The sequence below is a fragment of the Rana temporaria genome, chromosome 1 (assembly GCF_905171775.1).
Source record: "Rana temporaria chromosome 1, aRanTem1.1, whole genome shotgun sequence".
NCBI lineage: Eukaryota > Metazoa > Chordata > Amphibia > Anura > Ranidae > Rana > Rana temporaria.
In genome coordinates, this window is record NC_053489.1 from 351916463 (window position 1) to 351931891 (window position 15429).

The window sequence follows — 15429 nt, forward strand, 5'->3', positions numbered from 1 at the left end:
AAAAAAGGGGGAGGGGTATGCCTGTATATCAAGAATAATGTACAAGTGAATGTGAGAGATGACATCACTAAGGGAGCTAGGGAGGAGGTGGAATCATTATGGGTAGAGCTCCAAAGGAATGGAACTAAGGGGAAAATAATACTTGGAGTATGTTATAGGCACCCTCACCTGAGGGGGGAGGGGGAGACAGACCTCCTATCACAATTTGGATTAGCAGCAAGGATGGGACGTGTCATCATAATGGGGGATTTTAATTATCCAGACATAGATTAGGTGTAAGGAACCGCGCATTCGTAAGGAACTGCGAGTTCCTAAATGTCTTGCAGGACAATTCCATGGGTCGGATGGTAGACGCACCAACTAGAAACAAGCCATTACTAGACCTACTGATTACAAACAATACATACCTGATCACGGATGTGGAAATAAGGGGCAATTTAGGAAACGGCACTCACAGGTCAATTAGCTTCAGTATAAATCACACAAATAGGAAACATAAGGAGAATACAAAGACACATACAGAGAGCATATTGCATAAGGGCATTAGCCAATACATCCCATTGGGAAATAAATTAAAAAGAGCAAACAAAAGTGCCGGGTGGCTTAACTCCAATGTAAAATAGCATATAAAAGCAAAGGAGAAGGCCTTCAAAAAATGCAATGCTGAGGGATCATTATCAGCATTCAGACTTTACAAAGAATGCAACAAGAAGTTTAAGGGTGCATTAAGATAAGAACACGAAAGACACAGCGGAGGAGAGCAAAAAGAAATCCCAAGAAATTCTTTAAGTATATAAACAGTAAAAAAGGGAGGACAGATCATATTGGCCCCATAAAAAATGAGTAAGGAAATCTGGTTACAAAGGATGGGGAGATGGTGAAGGTATTAAATTTATTCTTCTCCTCAGTCTTTACGAGGGAATCGGGGGAGCTTCAGTAACCAAAGCTGCAGTGGTTATCCTCGTGACACATTACAGGAAGCACCCTCATGGCTAACAGAGGACAGAATTAGAAATAGACTTGAAAAACTTACCATTAATAAGTCACCAGATGGCTTGCACTTGAGGGTCCTTAGGGGAACTCGGTCAAGTAATTGCAAGATCATTGTTCCTAATTTTTATTAACTTTACATTTTTGGAAACAAAGGTCATCAATCATGATATGATGCAGAATGTATAGTTGGTTTGATGACTGCAAACTGCCTAGGCCCTGAAACAGCCAAGCAACCCCAAATCATAAGATTTTCACCACCATGATTCACAGTTGTTATGAGGTTCTTCTCCTGAAATACTGTCTTTGGTTTCGGCTAAAAATTACCACTTTTTAGGGCACTCCCTGCCAGCTGAAAGGGGCTCATTTAGGAAGCGTGGCCTAGGTAGCAGTCAGTCTTCATCATCCTGCAATGGATGAAGCAGTGGCCCACAATTTTCTTTGCTGTAGACTGGCACTAAGTTACTGCCCCTGGGATTGCTTCACCAAGGCACAGAGGGGCTATGTTGCAGAGACAGGAGATTATAGAATTATCAGATCTAAGCAGGAGTTGAGGCAGGTGAGTAGCAGAGAGAAGTCAGGTACAAGCAGGGGACTTGGCTCGCAGCAAGCAAAGGGTAGTCAGGCAGTCGTGGTAGGCAACAAGTAGGCAGTAGACAAGACAAGAGTAGCCGGGTTCAAGCTGGGTCGAGACAGGCGGCAAGCAGAGGGTAGACAGGCAGTCCAGGTATAGAGAAACTGAGACTTCAGCAGAGCATTGGTCAGTTGTGCAAAAATGCATACTGCACCTGAGGGCCCTGTTCTAGTGTAAACAGGTGAGCTTCTACAGAGACCTGCATTTTTCTAGTGCAAAAAAACTCACAGGTCTTACATGTAGTGTGAATGAGCCCTCAGGCAGAGGTACCCACAAATGAGAGATCAGTCGCCTAAAATGCCTTGAGTCCTTTATTCTTACTGATCCTCTTTCTCCATTGTCATAGACATACTGCATAAGCTCAGCTGATGTGAATGTAAATGTTTATGGAACACTTTAATCTTTTTAAACTGATGATAGTCAGATTAGGTACTTCTGATTGCCCCCTCAAATCTTTGGCAAGCCCAAGAGCCCTGAGGTCTGTTTTTTTATGTCTTTAATGCCAAAAAATATAGGAGCTAAAGCAAAACCTGTTGTTATTGTAAAGTACAACTTAACTGAGCCCCACAGTTATTAAGCGTGGGTGCAAATTTCCTCTCCTGTTATACTAATGACCACCAGAGGGAGCATTTGCAAATGTATAGAAATAAATATAATCAAAATATGGACCAGGAAAATGCCTAAAATTACTTTCAGGTGAATTTAACAAAGACAGGTCTATTGGTATGACAACTCTGATGTGGTATCTCTGTCACTGTTTCCTTTTTACATTCATATTTACAGAACCTTAACAATAGTATCTCAACAGAGCAGATACAAGTTAAGAAAGGTCATTGTAGATATTCGTTAGTGATACTAGTTTACAGCCAGCATCCAACAGTCAGATAATGGCTCCACGAGTGTATGTATACAATTCTCACAAAATAGTTTTTGCTGTCCCCTGCACAATGTAAATGTCTAATAATTCAAAGCTTTACTAGTCAGATTAACTAGCCATTGCAGAAGTTGAACTCGTACACAATGGAGCATTGGGGATTAGCGGAGTGATTTTGACAAAACTGGTTTCAATGTGAAATAACAAATTCACTGTGAAACAAGAGTGAAATATCCCCAAAGCATTTTTCTCTTATTGTCCATGGACAGACACAGCCTTCTCAAGTCTTGACAAGTGAGTTATGTTCCTGTTCACAGGAGAGGACTAGGCAGAAACATGTTAGATATTTAAATACATGTTACTTTAACAAAGTTGAACAGCCCCGCCCAGGGGGCGGTCCCTCTGGACATAACCCTCCTCCCTGCAGCATGCAGCCTGGGTTTTTTTTCTGCCTAGCAAAGGAGGACGTATGGCTCCCTTTGGGCCCAGCGCCCTGAGGAAATTTTGAATTTAATTGTATTTTATTTTATTCATTGAGAATCTTCTATCAACTGTCGGCTGAAAGACAGGCTGAATATATAGATCCTTGTAGTCTCCTCAGTCCGGCCAGCGAGTGTGAGCACACCATTGCTGAAGAGGCTGGGTCTGCCACGACAAACCCAATGACTCCTGGGTTGGCCGGTGAGATTTTGCTCCAAGGTCCACATATGACTGGGCTGTGGTATTGTCTCACTCACAGTGGACCAGGCCGACAGCTACTCTAACGCGGTTGTATGCCTGTCATGAATGCATCAGCGGGTCCTTACATGGACGGGTAAGTACAGTCATTCCCACCTCGGCGGGTCGGTACGGCTGAGCATTCCTGGGGTTGGGAGTCCTCCTATCCTCCCTTCCCTGCTCTCTGTCATGTTTCCCTCTACTGCAATGCTATGCTGCTGCCTGGGTGGACCTGTGGGGGGGGGGGGGCTCATTTTCCCACCTGGGGACTGTGGGGTGTCTAAGCCTTCTTTTTTCTGTGGGGGTGTTTTTGCCACAATAATGCCCCATTAGGCCTTCTCATCCACGTTGCAGCGTTTCGCCGCCATTTTGGCAGCGCCGGCGCTATTTTTTGAAGTCTATTGGTTTGCATTAGAAATCCCATTGGAGGCCATTTTGTTGTGGCCGCGCTATGGCGCATTTAGCTATTGCGGTTGGCCATTTTACTGTGGCTATGCCTTGCTCTCTCTGAGGCTTCCGGCGGCCTTCTTGGATGGGGTTTGGCTTCTACAGCGCCGAGCACAGATCTCCTCATAGTGATTTACCTCACAGCTTTACCTCACAGGTTTTTCCATTCACACACACTGTACTGAGGGCGGGCAGCGGTGCTGAACAGTCTCCTCCTGTGGTTGGTGAGTCCCCTGGGTCAGCGCAGTAGGAGGGTGGGTTTTATTCAGGTCTGAGAGCTGTCTGGATGGAGTCAGTATCTGGTTCTTTTTCCCCAAACATGCCAGAGGTGGCAGCTGGTGCTTTGTAGTCATTTTTGTTCAGTATATTTTAAATATTTTTTTGTGTGCTGTTGCTATACTAGTTTTATTTTATATTTTTACGGTCTTTTTCTCTCTTTGTGGAAAAAGTGAGGCTAGTTTTTGGCACAACACCAATTCAAAGATCATTGAAAAAAGTAATTTTGCCTTCTACCTTGAATTCAATGTATTACCCAATATAGTGAAATTTAATTTAATTGAAATTTTAATAAGTAATAAACTTTATTTTAAAAGCTAGTTAGGCCTCTTTCACATGGAGTGTTCTTCATTGAGATCAGCAGGGGAACTATCCACTGATTGATTCCCAGCTGATCAGAGTACAGTGGGCAGATGAGCCGTGTCCTGTCAGTTTATGTAGAGTGGACACGAACAGAACAGACTCCACTGTCCATTTATACCCGAATACCTTCTGATCCAATCTGTGTACACGGAAGGGGATGGATCCCCTTCTGATTTTTCTAGCGGACCGGATCAGACCGAAGGTAGGTGGATACAAGTCTGTTCACACCCACTGGAACCATAGGGGAGAATGGACCTTCCCCCCCGGTCTGCCTAAAAAACTGACAGAGTTTAATTGGTTGCAAAATGCTGGCCAACTCACACCATCATGGTGGTTGGGCTGCAAGGTAGATAAAGAACTAGTGTATGACCATGTATATAGTAACAAAAGAAAAAACTGCCAAAAGGCCCGCTATTCTTCCCCCCGGGAGCTGTGAAGGGGCGGGGAGATGTGGAAAAAGTGATAAGCTCACAGAGACTCTGGTTGCAAATGTTGAATCCAGCCAAGGAAAAAGATACACCACACACCCTTGGAGGAAGACAAACAAAAGTGAACAGTTGTCTGTTCACATGGCGAGTATCTCCCATTCACATCAACCCGCTGGTTGAAGGAAAAAATGATTCATCTTTGAGCTGCTTTAGTCTTGTGATCGTTTACCTGATTTTCATCCTTTTCTTAAAGCAGAGTTCCACCCAAAAATGTAACTTCTGCTTTTCGGAAACCCTCCCCCCCTCCGGTGTCACACTTGGCACCTTTCAGGGGGAGGGGGGTGGTGCAGATCCCTGTATAATAGAGGTATTTGCACCCACTTCCGGGGAGATACCCCCCCCCCACCGCTGCCTTCTGGGGCTGCCTTCCCAGTGGTCCCCGCTGTCTCCTGGGGCCAGTGTGTTTCCCAGAAGGCACCGGGGGGTGGGGTTTCTCCCCGGAAGTGGGTGCAAATACCTCTATTATACAGGGAAATGCACCACCCCCTGAAGCCGCAAGGCTTCACTTCCTGATTCCCTCACTGAGGATGGCGGTGGGGCAGCAGAGAGACATACGGTTGCTCGTCTTCTGCTGCGGACATTGTGGGCGCGTTGGACAGGTAAGTGTCCATTTATTAAAAGTCAGCAGCTGCAGTATTTGTAGCTACTCGCTTTTAATATTATTTTTTTTGCAGGACCTCCACTTTAATTCTCTGAAGCTTACACATAACTTTTCATAAGATGCATTTTTTTGAAAGACATTGTTTGGACCACGCTTAAATAAAAAAATATTGTCTGTGAGCCACTAATTGGTAACTGAGTGTGTGTGTGTGTGTGTGTGTGTGTGTGTGTGTATATATATATATATATATATATATATATATATATATTATATATAAATTTAAATCGAATACTTTTTTTTATTTTTATTAAACATACATACAAATATATCAAATTAATCCATGAAGTATCAAAAATAGAAAAAAAATCACACAAAACAGATGACACTTGCACCTCTCGAACTAAAATAACTTGACATATAATAAACAAAACATTACAGAAACATAGATACATTTTACACCAAGTTATTCGCCACTAATGTCAATCATTAAACTATGGCAGCTTCCTCTGTAAAGCATCAAACTATCTTTCTGTTACGTACTAATTTATTCTCTTCTACTCTTTACTCCCATCTGTCTCCTCTATCTCACTCCTCTCCACTAGGTAAACCATCATATAATTGATTACTAGGATCTAGCCAACATGACCATATTTTACCAAACCTTTGGGGTGTACCTCTATGCGTATATGTTATTTTTTCTCTTTTAAGTATGTAATTAAGTTTCTCAACCCATTGTTCATGCGTTGGAAGATCAACAGATGACCATTTTTGTAAAATAACTTTACGTGCCAAATATAGAGATCTTCTCCACATAGTATGCATCTCTACTGGTAACGTTCCATCAGGAGTTATTCCCAGTAGTTACAAGTTTTGGCGTTTATCTCAATGGAACATAATAAATTTAAGGTTACAAATATTTTTTCCAATAACGATGAAGCCTTGGGCATCACCAGAGCATGTGGATAAGAGAGCATTAAATAAAGAGCATCGCTGACATAATGGTGTTATATATTTTCCTCAAGCATAGAGGTTTTGTGGAGGTATATTAAAACCTGTGTATGATAAAAAGCTGAGATAACCTTTGGGAGGACGCGAGAGATATCCTGGGAAGTGTCTCCAGGGCATGTGTCCAATCCTCCTCATCTAAATCCTCTGTCTCCTTGCCTCCTGGCAAAACTATTTTTATGTTTTTCATTGTTCTCTATTATTGGTAAATTAGAATAAAGGTCTCCTATTATTTGTTTCATACAAAAAATGCTATGGTTGTGGTGTGGTAAAATTATATATCACCTGTTGTCTTTGACAGGCAGGACTGCCACCAGACATAGCTTATTTAAGTGCATGGGACCACTCCACAACTACTCAGCAACAGCGTGGCTGCGGCGCAGTGCATCAGGCTTTCAGTTGTTTACAATGTTGAGAAGGAAGCTTATCGCCTCAGAGACCTAGTTACATCTATCAAGTACGGGGCGCACAGCTGCATGCTTTTACAAAGTCTTTCTGATCTAAGAGTAGTCTGGAGAGCTTCTATCGGTTCTAAAATGTATCTAAGTTAAAAGGTGTCTGCAAAAACAACACTATGTAGTATCATTCACAAAGACTGGGAAGCTGCCAAACCTTTACTTAGCGGCCACTAGTTGTTTAGATCACCTTTCTTCGATCTTTTTCGGGCACTGACATTATTTTTTTAATACAATGTTTCACATAATAACATGCAATACCACAGGCAGTGCTGGGACAAGGTCATCCAGTGCCCAGGGCAAAAACTCTAAACTGCGCCCCTCTTCCCGCTCATGATGTGCAAGCTTGGGGGATCCTACACCCAGCAGTCAGTCACTTGCTTATCAAAATCACTGCCGCTGTCACTGTCCTGTCAGCCAGTGGCGGCTGGGGGCAGGGGGCGCAACGAACTGAAAAATACTGAAACAAGAACATAAATTGCTGCCTTACTGTGTCATCAATTGAAACCACTGTGCCCATCATATGCAGCCACTGTGCCCATCATATGCAGCCAACTGTTCCCATCATACGAAGACTCTGTGCCCATCATATGCAGCCACCTGTGCCCATCATATGCAGCCACCTGTGCCCATCATATGCCGCCACCTGTGCCCATCATATGCCGCCACCTGTGCCCATCACATGCCGCCACCTGTGCCCATAACATGCAGCCAACTATGCCCATGATATGCAGACTTTGTGCTCAAAATATGCAACCAATGTGCCCATCGCCCGCTGTCTGCCTGGCACTTACCCCATCGTAGTGGTGTGTCCTCCAACTACTTTGTGAGTGTCTTCTTCCTGTATTCCTTTGTGCCAATGGGAGCTCCTGTGCCTTCAGCCAATCAGGTGCCCAGTATTACATCCGGGCCTCCTGATTGGCTGAAAGGCGATACCCCTGGAGTCCATCCCCTTTTTAATCAGGCTCACGTGTGTGTGTGTGTGTGTGTGTGTGTGTGTGTATAAAGCGCTATGTAAATTGTTAGGTGCTGTATAAATACCTGTAATGAAAAAAAAAAAACTTAAAAGCTATCTTGCACTGCAACCTTCACCTAACTCTAAGCAGTTGGCATTTGAAGTGAAATAAAAAAATAAACAGAATGTGTATTTATAAAATATGCTGTGCTAAGAGCCGGTTCACACAGGAGCTACTCTTTAGGCAACAAGTCGCGATCCGCTCTATTCAATGGAACCGTTCTAATAGGAGAAATAATAGGAGAAAAAGGTTCTTGTACGACTTTGGGGGCGACTTGCATTGACTTCAATACAGAAGTCATTTTGCAAGTCGCCTCTGAAGTAGTCTTGAGATCGCCTTGCCGAGTCGCCCCTGAAGTCGTGCCGCCCCAGTGTGAACCAGCACTAAATGCAAATAGATCTATTTGTACCACATACATGAAATAAATCAACAAATTGCGTATCGCATTAATATAAAAATCCTAAAACACAATAACAATTCACCAATTGTGAATCTGTTTGCAGTTGGTCCATAGGTATGGAGTATATGATTTGACACACTAGAGAGGATTGATTTATTTGCATTTTTAATGAATACAAAAATAAGAAATATTGTTTAACACAATGAATGGACAAATGTACTGTACTTTTTATTTGTCCTCATGGTAAAGCGTTCACCATGGTGTACACATACAGTGTAGTGGCTAGACAATGAAGAGGTGCTGATGCTGCCTGCTTTTTATAGAATAGACAAATGACATCTGTTTCCTATTTCTTCAGGAAATGAATAATTTCAGCTCTGAGCAGGCCAGACTTTGCCCTATTGGAGCCTAAAGAAGGACTTTTTGTAGTCTATGCTGTGTTCACATCTGTCAAGGAAACTGTGATCTCTCTCTTCTTTGTCACTGGTCTAACACAATTCTTAGCACACAAATGTCTTCTACTACTAACAGGTATGGGGTTTCTTTCTTCAGTCTTCTTATCTACAGCTCTGTATGACCATTCTTCTGCTGCATATATTCTTTATCCTTTGCTTATAGATCTGGGCAGAAATGGAAGTCATTAACCTGTATCCAGGCCCACATTTAACACTCTGCTAATAATCTGCACTTGTCAATTCCACATCCTTATCAGTGTCTGCTCAGAAATCAAATAGAAAGGATAAATGCCCCAGGGAAAAGATGTTTGCAATTAAAGCAGTATTAAACCCCCCAAAAAAAAAAAAAAAAATATATATATATATATATATATATATATATATATATATATAATTCTACCAATTCTTAGATGTAGCGGCTGCATTACCGTATTTATCTGGGTATTGCGCGCTCCGGCATATAGCGCGCACCCCTAAAGTGGACCGCATTCCTGTAAAAAAAAAACATTTTAGTACTTACAGTTTTGGTGTCTTGCGCGGCGTCCATCGGCGGCCCTCGTCGGGTCCGGCGTCCGTCTGCGGCATCGGTGGTGTCCTCCTCGTCGGGTCTGACGTCCTTCTGCGGTGTCCTCCCCGCTCGATCCCCGCTTCCCGCGCTGAGTTTGAACCACTGCGCCGGCATATACCGAGCGCAGTACACTCGGGTATAGTCGGGCAGGCTCGGCTCCTCTCGCGGTCACATGACCGCGAGAGGAGCCGAGCCTGCCCGACTATACCCGAGTGTACTGCGCTCGGTATGTGCCGGTGCAGTGGTTCAAACTCGGCACGGGAAGCGGGAATCGGCGTATATCACGCACCCACGATTTTGCCCTGATTTGTAGGGCAACAAAGTGCGCGGTATACGCCGATAAATACAGTAGTTTTCTTCTTCTTTTTTAACCCTTTGCCAGTTTTACTGCTACAGGGCAGCTGCTGTGCGCAGGATGACGTGTGTATATATACGTGGTCCTGCACTTCCAGTAAGGGGGTGCGATCAGTTGGTACCGCAGACCCGTTGTCCGCCAGCACCCGCCGATCATCAGCCTCAGAGACAGAACTGCAATCTGCCTATGTTAACAGGGCAGGTTGTCGTTCTGTCAGGAGGGAAGGCATGGATCCTGTGTCTCTGCAAAGCAGAGGCTAGGATCCATGACCTCCCCTAGTAAAAGCACCTCCCACACTGTAGTAAAACACAGGCTAGGCACACCAGTTCAACGCCTCTAATGTTAACCCGCTTTCCCAGACAGTGTCATTAGTACAGTGACAGTGCAAATTTTTAGCACTGATCACTGTAGTACTGTCACTGGTTCCCAAAAAGTGTCAGAATGTCTGCCGCAATATCGCAGTCCTGCTATAAGTCGCTAATCGCCGACCATTACTAGTAAAAAATATTAAAATATCCCATAGTTTGTAGATGAATAACTTTTGCGCAAAGCAATCAATATACGCTTATTGTGATTTTTTTACTGAAAATATGTTACAGAATATTGGCCTAAATTGATGGAGAAATTTGTGGGGGTTTTTTTAAAATTTTTTGGGGAATATGTATTATAGCAGAAAGTAAAAAATGTTTTTTTTTTTTTTTTAATTGTCAGTCTTTTTTGGTCTATTGAGCAAAAAATAAAAAACACAGGAGGTAATCAAATACCACCAAAAGAAATCTATATTTGTAGGAAAAAAAGGACATTAATTTTATCAGGGTACAGTGTCGCACGACTGCACAATTGTCAGTTAAAATAACACACAGTCCCGTTTCGCAAAAAATGGCTTGGTCAGGAAGGAGGGTAAATCTTCTGGACGTCAAGTGGTTAACTTTCATGTGGTGATCCAATCATGGACACACTTCCTGTTTTAAAACCTAACTCTGTGACCGCACAATATGGGTCAACTGTTCATCTTGTCTAGGGGTGAAGAGAACGTTTATTCTCACACAATCCTTTGTTCTTCCGTAAAACCACGCTCCCCCACGGTCCAGTGTCTATGGGACTGTTCCTTGTCTATGAAGCCTGCTCTGGGCTTGATAACGTCAGGAACAGTCCACAATTCAAGACCTCTGAAGCGAGGGGGTGCCACACCGGTTTTGTGCAGGGATGATCGGAGGATTAGGTAGGTAAATCACCTTTCCCCTCCTCCCTAGACAAAGACATGCAGTTAACCTGTGCAGTGCATGCACAGCCCCACTGCATGGACAAGTAGATTAAAAAAAATACTTTGTACGAACATTCGTACAAACCCTCTCATCAGTACAATCAATGACATGAAGAATGTTTGAATGCAATTTTTTTGAGTGAATGGACTTTTTTGAAGGAGAACCACATTAGGGGTTAGTCATTTGTTTGAGAATAAGTTTCCATCTTGCTCCTTCCAATTTTTCCTTTGGTATAAGCATTTTACATAAAGGGATAATATCTAATCATTGTAAGCACCCCTGTCAGGCCCCATACACACGACCGAGTTTCTCGGCAGAATTCAGCCAGGAACTCGATCGGAGCTGGATTCTGCCGAGAAACTCGGTCGTGTGTACACTTTTCAGCGAGGAAACCGATCCTCGGCGGCTTCAACACTGAACTTGACGAGGAACTCGATGTGTTTGGCACGTCGAGTTCCTCGGACGTGTGTACGGGGCCATAGTGTTGAACCTTCTAACTGTCACTTTTACTGGACAGCTTGGTTTGTTAAAGGAAGTTGAAAAATAAAAGACTTGGCCCCCATTCACACTAGTGCGACTTGTTATGCGATTTGACAGTTCTACATCGCATGACAATTCGCAACCCATTGCCGGCAATGAAATCGTTCATATCTCTGTTACTTCTGATAAAAGTTGCAAGTCACAATGAATTTGGCAGTGCAAATCACACTGATGTGCTACTTTGAAATCGTGCTGGAGTAACGCTGTTTACATAGTTAGGTTGAAAAAAGTCCATCCAGTTCAGCCAATGCTTGTTTGTGTCATGTGGATTTCACGCACTTCCAGCTTCCTACATTCATTTCTGCCTTCCTGAGTGCTGAGCGACAGGGTCTGCTGCAATCTGATAATCATTCGCAGTTGCAAAAAGAGAAACGCTGTGGGGAAAAGCAGTCAGACAAATATATGGGAAGCACAGGTCCTACATAATACGTTTTTCTTTTAGTCTGGTGCACGGTTAGAGCATTTAGCCCACGTTCACACTGAGGGCCGGTTTGAAATCATGCGAGTTTAGCGATTTCAAAACGGCATTTCAGTCTGACTTTGGGGGGTGATTTGACTGACATCGGTGCGGGTTCATCTGTGGGTGCAGCATACCCTTATAGGAGGCCAGGATCTATTGAGGACACCATTATCATGTGCACTCCTGCAATACCATCAGGAGATGGTCCACTTCACCAAGGCCCATATATGAAGCACTCCGACTATAGGCCTCAGTGGGTTTGGATCTCCCATTTTCAGGAATCTTTATTGGCTACATGTATAAAAGCATGATACAAAATATGCTAATGTATTTCGGCTTTTGCAGGCTGCAAAAGCCAAAACTTATTAGCATATTTTGTATCATGCCTTTGTACATTTAACCAATAAAGAATTTTCTTTGCAAGAGTACTCCGAGTCGCCAGCTTTAATCTAATTGATATCTACTACCTTGGACGTTAAACGCCTCAGCCAGAGCAACGGACTCCAGCTCCTGAATATAAAATATAGTGATTGAATTTGGGTAAAACTTTTATATTTGTCTATATTCTATTAATTTACTATCAAAACAGGCAGGTATTGCACTACATGGTTGATAGCAGATCTAAAGGAGATTGTACATCTTAAGCTTCAGTATATAAAGTATTACTATGTACCCCTTACTCATTCACATATGGGGTGCTAGCTATTTGCCCCTCTATTGTTAAAATGGGGCTTTCAGATTCCAATTTAGCCCCCCCCGACCCCCCCCCCCCCGCACACAGAGTTCCACAACCACCTGGCCACGATCAAGGGGAATAAGCCCTTTTTTTCATCAACATGGGGACAAGGTGTCTTGCAAGGATGGTACCCCCTGGTGAGGTAACTTCCATGCTGAGGGCACATGGCCTGGTATGGTTCAGGAGGAAAGGTGGGGGGTACGCTCATTCCACCCATTTACTGGACAGCCAGGTTGCGTGCTCAAATAAAGGTCTGGTGTTAATTTTAGGGGGAATCTAATGCTTTTTTTTCTTGCTTTGCATGCGTTCCCCCTTGACATCCATACCAGTCTCTCCTCAAGATAAGGAGATAAGAGTCTGGTTTGTATTGTTAGAGGGAACCACACACCATTTTTTTTTCTTCTGTTCTTGAGTAGTGTCCCCCTAATAAAATTTTTACCAGAATCCTTAGCCTTTTGCTTACAATCAGAGTGAAGCAGCATCGAATGGTAATTAGGTAATATACATCTTACTGATGCCCTGCTTCACAGAAAGGTTCAGGGCACCCCCCTAAACATCATATTTACAGCAGAAGTCCAGGCTATTACTAATTAAGCTTATATCTGCTCCTACTACCTTCAAACTTTTATACTTGCTGCCCTGTAGAAGGAAGATATTTATGCTTACCTATTCTCAGGAAACCCTGGTCCGGTCACACTTGGCTTGGCTACACCCGCTCTCTCCTCACTGGCTGTGATTGACAGGAATGTCAATTGGTTGCTTGGACTCCCAGTGAAGTATTTCAGTGGTGACCCACTGCACCTTCCGGCTCCCGCCCGCTTTTAACATAAGTGTCTTTCACACACCGTGCCTGTGTAACAGCAGGACAGGAGCTGAAAGGTGCAACACATCTACACTAACGATAGTGGTTGGTTGGTACATTATGTTTTTCTGGTGGGGAGGCAAATGTACATGGGGTGAGCTCTGAGGGGAACACAGAAAACTGGGAGGGGGAGAGGGACATAAGTGTGCTTGAGGGTAACACACATGTGAATGGGGGGCTCTGAGGGGGACACAAACATGCATTGGGGGCTCATATGTGTATCAGGGGGACACAAATGTGCATGGGGGAAGGGTCTGAGGTGGGCACAAATGTGCATCAGGGGGCTCTGAGGGGGGACACAGATGTGCATGGGAGGGGCTCCAAGGGGACACAGAAATGCATGGGGGGCTCAAATGTGTATCAGGGGGCTCTGAGCTGGACCCAAATATGCATGGGGGAGGGCTCTGAGGGGGGCACAAATGTGCATGGGATTATCTAAACGGTGCTCTGGGGGGGGGGGGGAATAAAAGTGCATGGGGCTGTGATGAGGACACAAATGTGTGTGAGGGGGTCTATTAAGAAGACACAAATAAGTGGGGAGGCTCTTATAGGGTACAAAAATGTGTGGGGGGACCCTGATGGGGATGCCAATTTGCGGGGAGACTCTGATGGGGACACAAATGTGTGGAATGACTAATAAGAACAAAGACGTAAGGCCCCATGCACACTGGAAGTTTAGTCCCAGTGCATGAGGCTCTGCATTTAGGTGCAGGCGGAGGATACAGGAGCACCGCTGCCAGTTGCCTGTCCAAATCTATTCTATTCTGCTGTTGTTTTGTTTACACAAATTTGTGTAAAATAACTCAGTGGAAAAACTGTTTTTTAATGATTGGCTCCCACGGACTTCCGATTTGGTAATGTTGTGTTCACCAAACCACCTTCAAACCTAGCCCAGGTACATTACTTATTACTATTCACCAACTTTTCCCAAAACGAAAAACAATATACAAACACATGTATTTTGTGCATTTGTCTACCAAGCTTCTACTATACAGTATCATTTATACAAGTGACGCCCTGTCGTTCTTTTAAAAAGGATGCTGTAACTGCATTAGTCATGTATTCTTATTTTTAGATGTGCATTGCAGCCTTCAATAAATGATCCCTTGGTTGTGTTGATCTATTCATTTTGGCAACAGAAAGCTGATTGAAAAATGCTAAAATAGCTGAAAATTGCTGCATGTAACCAGCATTGGCGTTACTCCTTCTGTTCAGCCCTATCCCTTCCTGGGCTTGATATGTCCAGCAATGAGAGTAAGGTGAGGAAATCATTAGATGCCACACAGAGCCTTTGCATAGAATAACACTATTTTCATATTCTGTCTTTCTATCCCTTCTCGCTTTCAGTCTTCTGGCTACTAGCCTGTGAAAAACACGTCAGCTGTTAAAAATCACTTTTTGTGAATATGTAAAATGGACAAATCTTACAGCTTTTATTTGTATAGAAATATATATATATATTTTCCTTTGAACTCAGCCAGAAGGCATTATCACTTTATGACCCAGCCATGATTAACAGGGAGCATGTGCATCTTACTTGGAAATTCCCCAAGACTCAATTAAGGGAAGCTTTGGTTTGGGTCAGATTAATCAGCTGTCATTTCATCTGGGTCACACGATGCACACAGTAAAAATCTTAATGCTTGCACCACTCATCCCATCCTTTGGGAAAGAAAATGCCTATTAATTAGGAAGTAAGTAATTAGTAAAACAATACGCTCCTTTAAAAAGAATGCTTTTAATCAATCCACCCTTCCTTTGTATTCTTTTGGGACTGGAATAATGACTTCCGTCCTACTGTATTCATCTAACTTAACAGCACTTTAGAGTAGTTTGTATTGGAGCTAAACAGTTTTATCCCATCCTCTAATTTATTGATCCAAATTAATTTTTTTTTTTCAAAGTTCATATTTGTGCCAGAC

General features: G+C 43.3%; 1 protein-coding gene across 2 annotated transcripts in view; it reads left to right on the top strand.

The window, feature by feature from the left end:
• The window catches only part of HOMER3 (homer scaffold protein 3), a 277994-nt gene that overhangs the window by 78360 nt on the left and 184205 nt on the right, over positions 1 to 15429 (top strand). Inside the window, exon 2 of one of the 2 annotated variants that reach the window (XM_040320899.1) lies at positions 8625 to 8797. The exons of the other annotated variant lie outside the window; for it this stretch is intronic. Within the exon in view, the coding sequence (XP_040176833.1) occupies positions 8778 to 8797 (20 nt within the window). The 5' untranslated portion in view covers positions 8625 to 8777. The remainder of the gene's footprint in view (positions 1 to 8624; positions 8798 to 15429) is intronic. 2 annotated transcript variants of the gene reach the window in all.